Source organism: Gavia stellata, chromosome 10 (genome assembly GCF_030936135.1).
Source record: "Gavia stellata isolate bGavSte3 chromosome 10, bGavSte3.hap2, whole genome shotgun sequence".
NCBI lineage: Eukaryota > Metazoa > Chordata > Aves > Gaviiformes > Gaviidae > Gavia > Gavia stellata.
Genome location: NC_082603.1, coordinates 27,958,670 through 27,977,390, shown reverse-complemented (window position 1 = coordinate 27,977,390; position 18,721 = coordinate 27,958,670). Strand labels below are relative to the sequence as shown.

The 18,721-nt window shown below is 37.2% G+C and overlaps 2 protein-coding genes across 2 annotated transcripts in view; both read left to right on the top strand.

Annotated features, from left to right (window-relative positions):
* Positions 1-18,271, top strand: part of BEND5 (BEN domain containing 5) — a 31,676-nt gene extending 13,405 nt beyond the window's left edge. Inside the window, exons 2-6 of the mRNA XM_059821871.1 lie at positions 818-951; positions 2,640-3,015; positions 9,232-9,380; positions 13,950-14,163; positions 18,059-18,271. Of these exons, the coding sequence (XP_059677854.1) occupies positions 818-951; positions 2,640-3,015; positions 9,232-9,380; positions 13,950-14,163; positions 18,059-18,219 (1,034 nt within the window). The 3' untranslated portion in view covers positions 18,220-18,271. The remainder of the gene's footprint in view (positions 1-817; positions 952-2,639; positions 3,016-9,231; positions 9,381-13,949; positions 14,164-18,058) is intronic.
* Positions 1-18,721, top strand: part of AGBL4 (AGBL carboxypeptidase 4) — a 948,642-nt gene that overhangs the window by 579,486 nt on the left and 350,435 nt on the right. The gene's annotated exons all lie outside the window — the stretch shown is intronic.

The following is an 18,721-nucleotide window of genomic DNA, read 5'->3' as shown; positions in this document are numbered from 1 at the left end:
TGCACCTTTTCAGGAATATTAAAATATTTCAAACTTATTTTCAGAATAATGTTTTGAAATACTTAATTTTGAGATATGTTAGAATGTTTCAGACTTGAAAATATTTTACTTCAATTTTTTTGAGATTCAAAGATTAATATAACAATTTATTGGCTTTGTGTATGTAAAGGAAAAGGATTAATGCCATTAACTAATGAAATAGGAGTTGTATAGTAATTTTGTTACAGATTTGGTCCATATGCAACTTTTCTGTAATGCCCTTTCAACCTATCGTGCAACATCCACTTTTCCAGCCCTGCACTTAGCACAACAGCAGAATCTGCTGTGTGTGCAAATAGATCTGTACCGCTGACAGATGATGGTTAGAGTATAGGATGAATTACCAAGTTTACTTTCACTTTAAACCTAAGCAGAATTTGAACTGCAGCAACAGATTATGAATATGAAAATACTGTTGGTAAACATAATTTAAAGCAATACAGATGGGTTTTAGGAAGTTGTTTTATTTACCGCATTTTTACTTCTTATTTTAGTGGTAGTGCAAGCTACTCATTGACACTTTTGATCTCTCACATGAATTTAGCTTGGCATTTTACAGTATTTATTCTTGTGTTTGGCCAGATTGATCCCCTGTTGAAACTCTAGGATTGTCAGTGGGCATCAGTTGAGTTACACCATGGATTAATTTGATCGTAGTATTATGAGGGGATTGAAGCATGGGAATTTTTTTTTAACTGGTCTTGCCTAAGTCATGTAGTATTTGGAAGTAAGAACACTGATTAATGTAACAAAATTTTATTTTTAATATACGTTTTAGAGGACAAAACTGACCTTGAGAACAGTGTGATGCAGAAGAAAATTAAAATCCCCAAACTCTCTCTCAATCACGTAGAAGAAGCTGGGGAGGTTACAGATTATGGGGAAGAAGATGTGGAGCTTAGACACAGTAAGGTACTGAAGTCTTTCCTTTTTTTTTTTTTTCTTTCCTTTTTTTTCTTTTTCTTTTTTTCCCTTTTTTTTTTAATTTGGAAGTGCTTGGGGCATATACAGACGTCATAGCTTAAGAATTCCAGGCCTGCTTTTGATCCCCTTAAAACACTGTGTTTGGTGAAATTGGGTCAAATTGTGTGTGGGGGTGGGGTACGGGTTTTCAAAACCTGATTTGTGTGCAATCAAACATTTTCCTGTTTATACCGTCTGCACAGTTTAATTGCCATTTGAGATTTTTTGGAACAATGCTCTTCCACTTTGGCCCAGAATGCTTTAAAAGTCACCAGTTACATGAATGTCGAGCAGCTGTTCTCGGTGGCACTTGTGACCTATTGCGCTTTGCTTGTTTGGAATTGGAAGAGGTGCTCTGAGACTTCCCAACTACAGCAGTGGGTGAGAAGACGAACTAACAGGACTGCATCCCTCCATTATAACTGCCAGTTGCCTTTTTAGGTCCAGATGCCAGAAACCCACTATGTAAATGTATTTATTTTTTGATATTAAGTGATTTCTTTAAATGTCTGCCAACCTTCAGAACGAAATACTGCTCTGTGGCTTCATGTGCTTTGCAGCTGCAGGAATGATACTAGTACATTTCTTTATGGTGGGCCAGCATTTTTTATTTTTTTTAATTTTTTTTTTTTTTTAGAACATGCATGGAGCAAGCGTAACATCAAATAATCTCATTTTCTGCCACATTACTCATGGATATTGTGGTATAGGAATTGATAGTGTCAGCTTCTTGTCTCTAACCTATGAGCTACATTTGCTTTCCTTGCAGTTGCTTTGAAGTTCAAATGCTTTTTCCATATTTGGCCAATAAAACTTAGTGACTTTCACCTGTACTGTCACATTTTAATACTGCTATCCAGGCCCCAGAAAAGAGGTGTGCTTTAATTCGTAGGGTTTGTGCAGATGACTGAAGGTACGTTTCTGCTGAGAGTTCAAAGGAGATGAAGCCTCTGCAATGCAGTACTAATATAGAAGGAATCAGATGATCAGGAAGATGAGACTGGATGATATATTCTGTCTCCAACTTCTGTGTTTTCAATTACCTTTCAGTGTTTGCTGATAGTGTTAACACAGTCACTTGTATCAGGCAGTTGGGTGAACATGCTAGAGGAATAGGCAGAGAAGGTTTTGTCTCCCAAAGTGTGGGAAGGACAAGCCTTCTGTTCACAAAACAGCTTTGTATGGCACGCTGCTTTCATCTCTGATGTCATTACAGGTGACAAACGTAGCACATAGCTGATTCTTTCTCTTACTTATCAGAAAATCAATTGCTGTCAGAAATCTAAATGTTAGGGGTAAACTTTAAAGGAAGAGAGAGCCAGATCATTTTTTTTTTTAAATAAATTAATTATCTTTGTATATGGAATCAAGTGACCTATATACACTCAGCTTGCAAGTGTTGCACAAACGCAGAAAGAAAGGCCTTTACCTGCCTCAGAAGTTTGTATATGCATTTAGCTGAATAACGCATGCATGGTGGTTATGATGTATATCTACAAGAATCTGTTAGGCAAAACATTTTTGCAGGCAGACTTTGTCTCTTGTGTTTTTTGGAAAACAAGAATATTAATGGTTCCCAATTTGTATTACATCTTACTGCTCTCCTAATTTATTTATTTTTTTATTGTAACATGCAGAGACAAGATGGGAGGAAACAAAGTGAAGGTACACACAAAAGCATTGAAGCAGTTGTTGCTCGCCTTGAAAAACAGAATGGGATGAGCCTCAGTAATACTTCCAGCCCAGAGGAGGCTTTTATGGAGACTTCGGAAAGCATGAACAACATGGACGATGCTGTAGTTCCTCGGATTCTGTATGAAGAATTGCTGAGGAGTTACCAACAGCAACAAGAAGAAATGAGACACATTCAACAGGAGCTTGAGAGAACGCGGAGACAGCTTGTGCAACAGGCAAAGAAGCTAAAGGAGTATGGGGCACTCGTGTCAGAAATGAAAGAGCTCAGAGACTTGAACAGGAGACTCCAGGATGTACTACTTCTAAGACTAGGTAGTGGTAAGTGCCGGACTTAAATGGGACTAGTTTTAATGAATTTTGCAAGTGTGATCATTAGTAATGGAAACATACTTGAAGAATAGCAGTGGTTGTTAAACTGGACATTGAATGTTAAAAGGGTTTTCTGCTATGGCTGTACAACATGTGTCGAATTTGTATGCTATGTATGTCTGGGTTTTTCTTTAAAGATAGTAGAGGTCTTTGTGCTGGTATGGCTGAATCAGAGTTCCATTTTAAGCAGCTGTATTTTAGAGTCTCTGATCTTCCAGTATAAGCTGAAAAAGATAATAAAGTGTCATCTGCAAAATATACCAATATGTTCCAGTTTAAAAAGAAAAAAGAAGAAGAAAGAAAAGGCAGTGGAATGAAGATTTGGGTTAAAACTCTTTTATTCTTTTCAGTTAGGGATTTTGTTTGTTGTTATGTAAGTGACTGTGTTACCTTCCGTTTTCTGCCCCCTCTTCCCACTAGCAGTTCATTAGAATGTGATTTATTCCTGAACTTCGTAGCAGTGGCTTTAAACAGCCATGCTATTTGAAAAATAATGGCTTGTTAAAGAATAATTAAAAAAACTTTTTATATTAATGTCCCGTTTATCAACACTTGTTACAAAATGCAGGTTTGTGTAATTTGGATTTAAATTTTAAATATCTTGAGTCAATTGCTCATTTGTTCTGGTTTATAACAATTATTTAACCATTATGTTGGAATAAATGGGGAAAAAAGACAAAATAAAAAGTTAATCCTTTTCATTGAAGATGGTACCCTTGGAATACCTTCAAATATTTTACTAATTTATATTGATTTGCTATTAGAATGTGGTACTGCTGTGTTGAAGATTTGCTCGATGACTGAAACTTGGTTAAAATTTGTGCATCCAAACTTAGCATGCTGTTTCTCATGTCTGCCTTTGTGAATCTGGAAACTTAATTTTTGCATGTAAATTGGATATTGGCTCTTCTACTTGACTTGAACGAGTGCATGTAATTTGCATGTGGGTCTGAGTTACATTCACGTACAAACCTGAACCCAAGAGAGCATGTGCCTGTGCTGTAGCATGTGTTAAGGTGTGCTCGCAAGTTTGGAGCCAGGTTCTTGAAGTAGCATTTGACGATTTAAACTGAGTGTTTGATTGTGAATGCTCATCATTGTTACACTGTGCATAATTAAAATGTCATTACTTATTATAAACATTCTAGTTAACTTTTTAAATAAAACCAAATAGGCAAGGTTTCCACAGTCTGAAAAACGTGATGTGGTTGGCAGTAGATTCCACTGAACTTTCTAAAATTTTCCTTGGATGGAAAGATGTTTCTTCATCTGCAAGTAGTTAGCTGGACTTTATGGGAATGGAGCACCAGCCAGATGTTAATAGGCAATGGGGCTGAACAGCATAAAATACTAGTTTAGTTGGTAGACTTGACAGCAATTTGAGTGCTGAGACCAGCAATGAAATGAAGACAGCTTCTGAATTCTGTCTTGTTTCTATCACTTTAAGAAAGAAGGGACGCATTTTTTACTTAAGCTGAATTAAGCAAGCTTAGAAGAAGAAAAAAAAAAAAGGACCGAACAACAAAATACCCAAAACCTCTTGGAAAAAATGCTGGATCTTCTTTAAATACTGGGCTTGAATTTCCATTGTATCAGTCTGGCAGCTGTTTTACAACTGAAAATAGATGTCGATTACATTGAAGACAAGTTCTTTTAATTTAATCACATACCTGGACAAATATGAATTATAGGTAACTTCCAAAAAATTCCTTGTTGTTATTACTTGTATGGAACTTTTCATGGATGACAAAGGTAGAATTTGGCCCTGTGGGCTGTGTCCTTCACAGGGTGTGTGTTTCCTAAGACTTAGTGTATTAACCGCTGATAACTCTTGCCTTTCCTTGTAGCCTCATTCACAGCAGAGGAACAACCAGATTCTAGAAAGATCAGTACAAAATTTATGAATGATTAGAATGAGACACATCTTTAGCAAATTACAAGTTAGAGAGTCTGATGACAGTATGAAAAAGTGCTACTTTTAATCAAGAAACAGATATGTAAAGACTTCTTTAGTCTTCCTTACTTTTCCAGCTTATCAATGAGGTGTGTTTGGGTATGTGAATAATCTGTGAAAATTGTTCAGAAAATAGATTACATCCTGAATTCATCTTCAGTTGTTGCAGCAGCAATCTCTTAAACCCAGAGTTTCAAATTACATGTAATTTATGTTATGCTGCTCTTCTAGCAGGCTGGACTTAATGCAAACTAATTGCATTTCTGTTTCGCCTTAGAGACTTCAGATTTCTTTGCATGAGATGACAGCTGTTTTGTGCTGATGAATTGCAGCTGTGGGAAACGCGTGCCTGTTGCCATTTTAAACTTGCAGATCAAATATAGAACAGCCTCTTGAGCTAAGATTCAGTCTCCTAATTTACCATCAGTATGTTGATTTCGGTGAGAAGCTAGAAGTCAATGTATTTTGGTTTGGGCCTTGGCCTTTGTCTCTGCTACTAAACTTGAGCCACGCTTGTGGGAAGAGTGAGGGTCTTAATCTTCCACATGGTGACACTGAATTGCTCTTTGTTTTAAAAGAGCCTTGAAAGCGGATGTGACAAATGACAATAGTGAAATCAGTACTGATCCATGGGATATATTGAAGCTTCTTTATGATTTTGATACGCTCAACAGATCCCTTCCTGGAGGAGGCAGGCATTTGACCAGGGCTCTAGGGACCAAAGCAGTGGGGGAACGTGACGACTGTCGTGGAAGAGGTTACGGTATCCCTCGCCTGAGCTCCCTGAAGAATGTGTGCAGCCAAAGCCTCTTTTCCCTTGCCTACTTTTGGATCAGGAAGCCCTGCGATCATAGGCCTTTGCAGTTTGTCTTTGTTCTGTTGTACCTGAAAACACACTAATTTGCCCTGTTTTTATCAATAGAGTAAGGTAATTTAGAGAATTAAATCACTGACTCTTCCCTGTAGTCCTAACTTTTAACTCGGATTGCAAAAGATAAGAATTTCAATGACTTCTTAAAAAAAGGGCAAGATCTGTGCAGTTTACTATGGTTGTATATGGTCAGAAGTAGTGAAGTTGTATCAGGGATAATGTTTGGGGGGTGTTCGCTCCCTGATATATACTGCATTTTCATGTCGCATTGCTAAGAATTAGCATTGCTCTAAAGTCAGGGAGTACATTCACTTTTATTCATTCATCAACACACACACAGCACCCCAGGTGGTTATTTTTAATCCCAGTTTAATTTCAGTGATCCAGTTTACAGTGTCTTACAACTGACACCAGGATAGGGAGAATGAAATGGTATTTGTGTCTTACCACATGTATGGAATTATTATTAATCAGCTTTTCTAGATTTGTTTGGCTTTTTGATGTAAAAAAAAAAAAAAGTCCAAGGTTTCTATCGAGTACAAGTGCAGGACGTACCATATATATAATGTTTCTCCTTCTCAGACTCCTGTTGCTTTTGTTCAAATTCCTGTAGACCATGTGGAAAAACAGCTCGCTGCTTACAAATGTATATTGAACACTTCATCAGTTAATTTATTTTGGCTTATTTACTAATTTTTGAGTAGCATGTAGCCTAAGATGCATTTTTGAGGAAAAGAGGTGGTGAAGGGAAGCTTCTACCTCTTCATCCTGCATTTGAAGTTGCTGGCCTCTTAGATATTATGGAAACTTTACAGGCAGAAGGAGAAAGATTTTGCAATAAAATACTTGTTTCCTTTTTGCATTCTGAAGAATTGTCTTTATTTTTTTTTATGATCGTTATTACATAAGTACTGTCATTGTTAATTAAGCCTTTAGATAGTGGCTTATATTTTTGTATGTCGCATTCATCATCTTTAAAATAAGATGCAGAGCACGAGAGCTACAGAGAGAGGAAACTTTTAGAGTACGGTACATGGTACAGAACTCTTGTTGTGGGCACACAACTTGTATTAGTAGTAAGGCAATAATGAGGGTTTCATGTCTAATTCACAACATGCCGGGTTGAAAATGCAGTCTTTAGTAGTTGGTGAAAGTAGCTGCGAAGACTACCTAGTTAAAGGCAGACTTCTGTTTGGGAAGAAAAAACGAGTAGAATATAAAAGATGACATTTTAAAGGCTTTCTGTTGGTGACTTCTAAGCAAGCATTAAAGCATGAATTGCAATAGAAGTTTTTCTGACCTGTTAGAGCTATGGTTATTGTGGACTTTAATCAGCTGTTTTTCTTGGAGAACTCTGGAAACTAAATCCCAGCTGTGTCAATATATGTCTATAAACAAAACAGTAAAAGACTTCTAAATAGCAACTAGTAAACGTGTTTAAACTGAGATAAACATTTCCTTCTAGGAAGGAGATGGTTCTACTTTGGCGTCTTCCTCAAAGTGACTTTCAAAGTATAAGAAAACTCAAAATAGCACTTTGTTGAAGAATGTGTTCTTAAAGTAACAGCTAAAAGATCACTTCTTAAGTTCACACTGGCAATTACATCACTGCATCTGCTTGTTCAGGTGTGCCCACACTGAGATGTGTGCAGACTTTGGGTGGTTTAATCAATCCAGGTCTTTCCCCCAATCTGAATCAGTTTAGCAGTCTCAAGCATAGAAAGTTTAGTTAATTAATCTTGGTCGTACCATTGCCTATACATGATAGTAGAGGTGCTGATTAAGATTACTATGAAATTTGGTATGGTTTTTGTGATGTCTCTATTTGTGCCATACTTTCATTGCATATGGTTCTTAAGACACTCTTTTGGTGGCACTGCGGTATATGGTTGTCTGAGTTGCCAAGACAACTTTTAGTTGTTGCTGAGTGTCGACTGGCAGTCAGCTGAGAACGTTTAGCTAGCTATGTAGGTGTAGAATAAGTTATAGGATAAATGTCAAATGCTGACAATGGAGGAAATGCTGATATCTTTGTATAATAATCTGTAAATGAAACTGCATAAAGTAGGAGGAAGGAATACTTCACTTGTTCCAGGAACTACTGAAGATGCGTGACTCAAGACATGAGTTCTGGTGCCAGCTTGACTTGCAGAGTTAGATCAATTCAGGGCTTGGCCTATGTGTACAAACACTGAGGAGGGATGCTGAACCGTGACGATGACCTGATTATTGAATTGTCTTTTGTTGAAGATGCCAAGGTTGGGCTACAGAGTGCTGCAGCGCTCTCAGCACCAACCTGGTACACTATAGTTCTTACAAGTGGGTGAGTTTATCCTTATAGTTCTTGGAAGTGGCTGATTACCATTGTGTCCAGGGTCTAAGCTGGCAACTTTGCTGTGTTAAGAAACTACCATCCCCATGTGGAATTTCAGTGACTGCTGGAGCTTCTTGTGAGCCCAGAGACAGAGATCAGGAGGCAATGATAGGCTTGGGGCTGTAGCCTGTTCCTAGACTTCTGGTCTAACCGCTGCAATGAATGGAATAAGAAATCCAGTTCACAAATTATTTTTTGTTCTGCCTTTTTAGGAACGCTTTGTAAGTTTGATCTGGAAAAGAAAAGTTGATGACTGACAAAATTAATTATCCTCCTTTGAAGCCTCAAACATATGCTTAGTAGTATTCTATTTAATCTGTGCTTAATTTTTGTTGATTACATTAAAAACAAAAATCAGTGTGTTAAATGGATTGGACAATCAAAATTCTAATCTATGGGGTTTTTTAACCTTGGATACTCTTTATGCTTGATACTTTAGCATAAGTAGCCTAAGCCTGTTTCCTTTATCGCATTTCTGTAGATCCTCACTATTTTTAATATACCTCTGTTATAGAAACTTGACATCTCTTTAGATATAAAATTTGTAGTTCTATATGGATAGTTTTTATAATTATCACAGTAAATTATGCAGGTTTCTATGCAACTATATAGTAATTCTTACTTGAAGAATTGCTGTTGTTGCTTTTGGTTTAGAATTTCAGTGTCATTTTAACATAATTTCTGTAGTGAGCATTGAAACAATCTTACCTATATCTGTAATTGTTGATATGCTTTAAGAATAAAATTAAACATTGAAATTAAAATTAAACATTTTAATATTTATAAAGCAGAGTTACTTATCCTGCTTGTATTTATTGGCGTTCGGAAGTAGAATTTTGGTTTAGACACTTTCTAACTTTAAAATGAACATGACTAATGTGTTATTTTATGCTAACCATGGGTGATGCAGTGATTGATTTAATGTTCTCTGGGATAGCAGACAGCTCTCTTTTCTTAACTGTCTAGGACCTGCCATTGAGCTTGAAAAAGTAAAACCAGAATCAATTGAGCCTGAACCAGAGGTACAGAAGACCTTCAGTGAGGAAGCAAATACATCAACGTACTATCCTGCCCCTGTTCCAGTAATGGACAAGTATATTCTCGAGAATGGAAAGGTATTTTAAATTAAATGTAGCATGAATAGTTTGTAAATGTCCATCAGGTGATTTTCTTGTGGGATTTTCATGATATTGGGGGTTTTGCATGGTAGCAGCTTCTACAAACTTCCTCAGTTTTTATAAAGGCATGCTATTATGCTGAGGAAAATTACGAAATTACACAAACATGAACAGCATAGAAAATTATCCTCAGTGATCAGAGCACTGAATACTGTGTAACACAAGGAATATAATTATTAAATATGCATGCACAAGCACATTGGCATAGTGTTCAATTGGTGACATACATAAATCCACCAAATACAGACCAAAGTCAGTAACCCACATTATAAAGTTACATTAGTCTATTTAACAGAAATACTTTTGCCTGAAAGGTCTTTAATGTTTTTAGTGTGCTGTAGTCCTGTTGCAGAAAAGCCTTCATGGTTTGGTTAAATTAGAGTCCAGTAGATAATTATGAACCCTGGTACGAAAATGGGCTCCCTTCAATCTGGTAGGAGTGTTGCCACTGAATTGAGCTGTTGTAGTGCTACTTTCCAGATACTTTTATAAAATTGGTGAAATACCATCTAGCTACAGTTTGCCAGAACCTGACTGATAGTTTTTCAGGCTTCAGCATGCTTAACACATCATCGCTCATCTACTGAGGCCTGCTTTTATAGCTTTTGCCATTATCATTAAATGAACATTATATTTCTTCTACAAAACTGTATGTGCTTCAGAATTGCCTATGCAGATCCTGTTTCTTAGGATACGTATGCATTTGGTACCATAATCTGAGAACCTTTTAGAAGGAAACGTCCATTTCAGCTTTGGCATACAGTGAAATTACTGATGGAATAGCATGAAATATTACATTTTCAGATCTGTGTTACAAGATTGACTGCACAAGTGTCTGTCATTCTTGAAGATGAATTTGACATAATTGTTGAGGACAAAACGTACGTGAAAAATAGTATAATCTTGGCAGTTTGACAGGTATATGGTTCAGATAGCTTTTCTTGCCTAATATATTTAACATATGTCATTTGCTTATATATTTTCTGTATATTTGTGGAATGAAAACTTAGCATATGTTACTATGAGAGTTTGGTTTACCTCCTTTTTTTCTGCATAAGATCTGTGGGATAGGGTACATCCTTTAGTATTTGTATGCAGCTTTTCCTGCACCTTTATTTCATCTGCCAGCTTCTTGGCACTTCTGTTGCTGAAGTTTTCTCCGATTTTTACAGATATTAGTATCTCTTTAACTTTCTTTTTGTAATTTTGGTCTTTCTTTAAGTTTGCATATTTATTGGGACTTCAGCCAGCTCAGATGCCAGAAATGTGAACTAATAATGTATTTAGAGTGTTGGAGGGTGTTTTTTTCAGTTTTCCTTATTTATGCCTTTTTTTCATGTACCACTAGAGTAGTTGAAATACTTTTTTAGAAATCTTGCCCTTTGTGGCATTGGATTTGATCTTAGTAGGATTCTTTCAAAGCAGATAAATCTGTCCCCTCCAGAGGGAGAATAGAGTTACTGAAAAAGAGCCTATGGCATTCATTTAAAGAAAAGAAAAGAAGAAAAAAAAAGGGGGGGGGGAGAGGAAAAAAAAAAAAAAGAGTTCTTCTGAGATACATTTTAGATATATTGCACATGTTAGCACACAGTTATGGTGGTGAGCATTGCTTTGAATTTGCTGTTGTTTCTGTTGCATTGTGCTTGAAGGTTGATCCTGCAGTTGCTGAAATTGGGGGTAAAGTTCCCATTGATTTCATCAAGCCAAGGGTCTTGGCCCATGGGGCAGCTCTTCCAGCAAGAAGGAAATGGCTTCTGAATCTGGAGTACAGTAAGCTTCCCATAACTTTGGGAATAATAGGAAACAGTACCGAGCCTGTTTTACGGAGAGGTAAACTGAGACATGGACAGATTAAATTCCTTGCCGTAACAGTGCTAGAAATAGAAAAAGGGAGACATAAGATTTCTGTGTCTGTGGCTGTCTGTCACGTAGTTGCTGTTACCATAGGTGTTTCATACCAGTGATAACTTTTTTTAATAAATGAAGCATGTTCAAAGAAGACATGATCTGTCTGAAACATAAATATTAAAAATATTTGCTGTAACTTGTTTTCTTTTAAATAACTTAAAGCTAATGAATGATGTAGTAGCTTAAGAGACTAAACAATCTTTTAGCAAAGACAAACCCTACTTTTGGCAGAGGGGAATCAGATTTTTGATCAAATAAAGCTGTCTCTACAACTAATGTAATACAGACATCCAAAATTTGGCATGTCACAACATTCCTCATCTTAGTTATTTTCTAAGTAACTTATACTCATTTTTACAGATAACTTTTCCAAGATCAAGACAGAAATAACTGAATTATAACTGTAATGTGATTGTTTCTTGAGCACAGACTGCTCACTCTGATTGAAGTTGTCTTACAAAATACGTAGAGAGCACCAAAAGAGTGTGACTTTTTTAAAAAGCAATTATGAAGAGGCTCGACAACAGAGAAGGAAGGAAAAAAAGGGGTGTTCATGTTATGCTTATTACCAGGTCCATTTCTGTCCACTGCAAAATCTAAATACCATGTGGACTTGTGAAAAACTTCTTAGAATCCCTTTAACGTAGAAAATTCTGCAGGAGAGGCAGCTTGCTTTATGGTTTTATACTTCGAGGAAGTTAGACTTTTCATTTGTTTTTTATGAGGTAGCTGGTAGCCAAACCATTCATATTTTTCTATTTAAGTTTTTAAACAACTAGTTGCTTTTGAAGGATGCTGTTGTAATAAAAAATTTCTTTGGGTTATAGCCCTCATTAATAATTAAAGCAGGTTTCCATTTAAAGGAAAAATTGTATTTGGTTGAATACAGGCAGTAAAATTATGGGTATATAAAATTTTACAGTAGCTTTGTCCAATTTTCATTGCATTTAATGAGACTTATGTGGTACTGTTCAGATCTGTATGGGTAGCAGGCACAGTTTATGTAATGCCACATGAAAGGCTTAAAAACACAAAAAGCTAAGAGCAAAACAGTTCATGCAAACAGAGTGTCCTAGTACAGTTTTGCCGTAGAATTTTGTTCCCAGGGGTTTTTTTAATCGTGAGGAGGCAGTAGATTTTTATGAAAGTGTTAGTGTTACAGAAAGAACCTCCATTTGATCAGATTTTATGAAACCTAAATTTTGGATATTACAATCCAATTGATACATATTTTTGGTATTTTGCACTTTTACAGAATTATCTGAAAGTAATTTCTATATTATTCCTTTCCAGTGGAGTGAATTCTTATCAGTAATTAGAATAGCTAGGTCACACATTAGCTTGTCATGAATGCTGAGCAAGTGTGGGTCCAACCGAACGAAGTTCATCACCATGTGAACAAAGCCTTCTGTGTGCAGAGGCAGTTCAGGTGTCTGCACTGTACTCCAGGAATTAGGAGCATAGACATACATGGTACAAAGTATTCTCCGTGGTTCTACACAGGGCCAATGTTTGCGTCCAGTTGGGCTTACTGGTTGCACTCATGTCAGACCCGTGCTGATTACTAGTGGAGTTGTTTTCCTTGCTGTTGCTTGATAGTGTCCTGGTTATCAGGACTATTGTCTCAAACATACATAGCGCCAGCCTAAGGATGGTACTCAGATTCTCATCCTGCATTCATCTTAAGTGTGGAGCACTGGGAATCTCGGGGCAGAGATAAGGTGTAGCTCTGTGGGAGTCAGCCCAGCATAGTCAATGCTGAGCAAGACTAATAAGCACAGCTAGACTAGAGCAGCTTCCTTTTGGGGGCTCTACAATGGCTTCACACTGCATTTCCCAGTACCCATATTATCCTGCTTTACTACTTCAATGAAATATCTCTGCTCCCCATTGTCTGGATAATGGAAAGTTTATGATGTTGCAGCAATGGGTCATTGCCTTACCACAAAACACTATTTGCCTGGATAGATTGATCGTACGTGATAGGCAAACTTCATGATAGAACTGGAAGTTTTACAAAGCTTCCAAACTCTCTTGGCGTATATTCAAATTGGAGCTTCCAAAATCCTTTCTCCACTTCTAGTTACTTTAAACAACCGGGCTGAATTTTGCCAACAGATACAGGATATGACTTAGGAAGTATTTCCCTCTCTGCTGCCTCTGAAAAATGCTTTGGGTAAAGTCTGTTTCAGCCAAGGGGAAGCTTTCATATTAAAAGCAATGTTTCATCTTGCTCCTGAATTAGGCTGGTGCAACTGCTTGGTTTATATGCTGTGCATACCTTTATAATACTGGATGTGTTTACTGTTTCCTTCTTCTATCTCTGTTCCTGAACATAGTCTTTCAGGTGATAGGCTATGTGGGGGCAAAAAAGTAGAGAGTAAGAAGAACTGAGAACAAAAGAGGAACTATAGTATGTAAGAGGTTGACTTGAACTCCCTGACCCACAAAGTTGGAGAAGTTTCAGAATTAGGCAAAATGGATTTGTTCAGCCCTAATTACTGTTACTATAGTACCTAATATTAATGTTCCTACAGCACTTGGATACTGTTGTGTGCTACATACCATAGATAAGTTGTTATTATTACTACCTTCTAGGTCCATCTTGGCAGTGGAATTTGGGTAGATGAGGAGAAATGGCACCAGCTGCAAGTAACACAAGGAGATTCAAAGTATACAAAAAATCTAGCGGTTATGATTTGGGGAACAGATGTTCTCAAGAACAGAAGTGTCACAGGAGTTGCAACCAAAAAAAAGAAAGATGCCGTTCCCAAGCCACCTCTCTCACCTCACAAATTAAGCATTGTCAGAGGTAGGTTATTTGAAAACTTTTGCTTCCTGCTTTGGAGTTTAACTATTAATCATTGAGTTGAAAGATGCTTCTTTTCAGCTCATATAAAATTAACCGATTAAAAACTGTAATTCAAATTGCTATTGCATTGTGAAGTGCACAAATTCAGGAAAAGTAAAACGCATTGCAATAGCTGTGCACAGTGCAGGCCTTCACAGCTGAAGAGTTGTACATTGACTTCAGTGAGGTTCAAGAAGATCATCACTTTAAACCACTTGCAGGACAGGACTCTGAGCCTGGAGAACAACACATTGTTCTGGAATTCATTTGTAACATAATGATTTTTTAAAATGCATATATTCCTTTTAACAAGCCTGAGAGTAGCTTTACCACATTCTTTCATCCAGAATGTAACCAACTCTGGCATGAGGCACAGAAACCATTATAGCTGTGACTATAAAAATACGCATACCTTCAAAGGCGAGAAAGAATAGTTTGACGCTTTTAAGTGGAGAAAATGGAAATAGTAAAAATTAATTGTTGCACTTGAATTGGAATTGAACAGGTGGTGTAAATCACTGACCTATCTGGCAGGAAAAATTGCAATGACACTTTCAGTAACTGCAAGCATGAGTCCATGTATGTAGTACTTTGAGAGAGAGAAGGCCTTTTCCTTTATTTAAAATGAACAGTGAATTTCAGTCCCTTTGTATCATCATGTTTGTGTTTTGCATTCATTTCTGTCTCTCTTGGTATTTCAGGCTTCTTTTTAAGTCAGAACTGAGTCAGTTCCTTATGGAACACACACTGAAATTGGATTTTTAGGTTTTGTGTCCATACTAAATTGCAGTAGGGCTGAAAGAAATCTCCCTATTTGATTGAGCTTCATTATTCTGCATTTCCTGTTCTTAGTTGCTATGTGCTCTTAACTATGAACTCTTTAAGAGCTGTCGTAATGTGCCTTGCAAGCACCATATTTTGCAAGTAAGAAATATGATCCCTCTTTGAGTGTGTGCGTGTGTCTGTGTTGTGTGGGGAAAAGTTGGATACTCACCTTCGTACTGTCATCTTTCTTAGTTTGTAAGAAATGAGTAAAAGACATGGGGTTTTTTTACTAATCTGTTTCAAGTATATATGTGGAAGTGCGAGCTGTTCCATACTGATTTTTCTAGTTCTGGCTGGGACCTTTTGATACAATCCTAACACATGTAGTAAAGTATTGATGTACTAGCCACATAAGGAATCCACTCTGTGGCTGTGGCTACCCCTGTCATCTCCTAACGGGAAACAATTGGTTACCCAGATGCACACCTACAAGCATGCAGTAAAAAGGGGTTATTGTTCACTGGCCCATTACAAAGGGCTTTCTAGCTGCCCTGCTGGAGGCTGTTGCTCCTCAGTACTGCTGGCAAGGTTGCTTATGTGAAAATTTCCTCCTCTGCTTCAGTCAGGCCACTCTGTGTTGCTTGAGCCATGTAAATGATAGCTTTCTTCTAACTCCCCTTGTTTTGACTACAGTGGGTTTGGGAGTGTGCTCCAACAGGTACATGGTGAGAGGCAGATAGGGCCCTTCCCTTTCTTCTCTTCCATACTTTTACACTCTCCAGCAATTCAGCTCTTCTCTATTTCCTTGTATTTCTGTTTTTTCTGTCATACTTCTGCTTCCAGCCTCAACCCTCATTTGAATTCTAGTGTTCCACACCCCGGTTTTCCATGTTCCTCTTTCCAGTGTTTATTTTGCCTTGTCTTTGACTTTTGTTAGACTCAAAACTGTACAATCTCCTTTTGAACCATTTAAACTGCATGGCCAATGTTTTAGGTGGCAGCAGACTTCCTATATCAGTGGTACTGGGTAGCACATAACCATGACTTTCCACGTTGTTGTGTCCTTTGCATTTGCATCAATGTTAGCAGGTCTTGCCCCATCATGCCAGTGGTGTTTCCTGGAAAGCTGGAAGCGATCAAATAAGAAGTTGTTACTACGTTATGGAGAAGAAAACAAAGCAAAAAAAAAATCAGTAGAGAGTCAACAAATGGTGAAATGCAAGGAAGTTAGAATTTACATGGCCAATGACTTGGATCAGGCATCACAGACAGAAATAAAGCTCCTTGTTAATCTTTGAGGTCTACTTGATTCTTTTGGTCCAGTCAGAAATACGAAGGGGTATCTGTATGCTCCTCTAAAGCCAAAAGACAAAGAAGCAGCAGAACCCCTGAATCACTCTTTGGAGCCCCTAAGCCAGCATCCTTATGTGACTACTAAACTACTATCTCTGCAGCCCCTCATAGAAATGGAAGAGGTGAAGAGGAAAAACTGTGATGATCATGGATCTGTCTGGGTCACACTGGCTTTAAGAATCATAGCTGATGCATGAGTTCCGTCAAGTGATTCTTCGCTTGACATTGTGGCTGAAATAATAACATCACCTGTGTTTAACTGGATGTTCACCTTATTAGGTGCATCTGCCGCAACCTGGGAGTATTCCTGAGATTGTTGTAGTACAAGGTTATGTCCTAAAATGCTGGGTTTCTTCAGGTTCTCAGTGACGTGCCTCTTCTTAGGTGCCGTGTTTCAAATCATAGTTTACTGATGATCAGCGTTTCAGCTATCAGGCTGCATGCTGATTAATTTTATTTATTTTATATTCAGTACATCTTACAACATAAACTTCACATTGTTTTAGATGTTCTCATCATTCTGTGGACAGAGACTAACTTATTTAAATTAGATTTTTGAACGACAGCATTAGCTCTTAAATGTGTCTGATATCTCTAGCTTCTTAAAAATCCCTACTGTGTAGTATGTAATAAAGAAACCAGAAAAAGTATGATGCATGAGCACTGTTATAAACCTTGTTAATGCAAAATAACCTTTTATAAAACTTCTGAGAGGTTTCAAAATGAACTACAAAGCATGCATAGTACTTAATTTTCATAACTTTTTAATATGACGCATTAGAAATGTTATAAACCATGTTAATTAAGCGATAATCTCTATGGCTTTCTGTATAGGAAGCAATAAACGGCTACTGGAATAGATTCCTAGGCAAAGCAGAACAGAGTTTGTTTAATCAATCTGGGAAGCCTACACAACAAAATACAGTTTTGGTTATGAAAACAAAAACCTAAAACGTGCCTTTCTTGAAGGACTTGGGTATGTTGCACCACCTCTGATTTCAGTAACCTCTGCAGGATGCTGGCACCGAACTACCGACTCTGTGGAGCAGAATTGTCTCAACTTTCATTGCCCTCATTGCTTTTGCAGTTATTACTATTGCTTGCTTTTTGTATTCCAGTTAAGTTCACAAAGTGCGTTGTGCAAACTTGCAAGAAGATGGCTTTCGCTCTGAATGATCTACTAATACAAGTGAAATACGCCCAGGGATGGGGCGTCCAATAAAGATGCAGACATTAATGTATGTTCTACAGATTTAAAAAATAAAATAAATCGGTTAATGTCTTCTCCTACTGGTTACTGCTGCTCTTCCTAGCCATTATAATTTACTTACTATCTTGAAGGTGTGAAGGTAGGAGTGACTCACAGGGAACTGTAGATAACAACAGTTCTAGTGAGACCATTCACTTGGGAGAAGATTCTAAATCTGCTGTGGAGATACACAAGAGTTAGGCAGGCAAGACTGACACTGTAAAAGGTTGGATTTAGCCTTATTTCTGTATAGAAAGCCTATTAATGTAGTCACAGCATAACTGGAAGTTGGTCATGCCAAAGATTCAAGCCTTGTGAAAAATTTTGTCTTTAACAAGATACCCAGTGAATCAATGGAAGCTTCTGTTGTCTTGCAACAAATATACACAGTGCTTACTCAGTGCTGTCTCTTGAGTAGTTAGTCCAACACAAGGCTATATTCTTTTCTAAAAATATCCTAACGGCTCTTTCCTTTTTTTTTCTCCCCAGAATGTTTGTATGATAGAATAGCACAAGAAACTGTGGATGAAACTGAAATTGCACAGAGACTCTCCAAAGTCAACAAGTACATCTGTGAAAAAATCATGGATATCAATAAATCATGTAAAAATGAAGAAAGGAGGGAAAGTGCAAAGTACAATTTGCAATAAATTTTGGATTTTTAATAAAGTCTTAGTGTTTTACTTAAGTGTTGTTTTTTGATTTGTGTGGCATTTTTGCTGATGGGAGAAGCTGACTTGAAGCGTTACTCTCCTATAACCGATTCATTTTTTGAGCGGTTCTGTCAAAAGCCTTTTTATGGTGTAACCTGCTTTTAAATGATGTAAGATATATTGTAAGTCCACTCACAATGATACAGTGAATTTTCAAAGGTTTTTCCAATGAGTTGCAGTATGTTACCTGCAGTTCTGTATATAGGTTGTAATTTTGCGAACACCAACCCATTTTGCCTACACTTTGTTTTACTGGGTTAGTGGATCTAGGCTGCAGTAAACATCTGCTTAGAAGGAAGCACTGTACAAAATCCACTTTGCTATGAAAAGGGTTTTATTGTATTTTACAAAGTGTTTTTCTGAACGGAAATTTTAATCGTTTGTTTTTATAAATCTTTGTTTTGATCTCTAACAATATATTTGGTCAAAAACACACAAA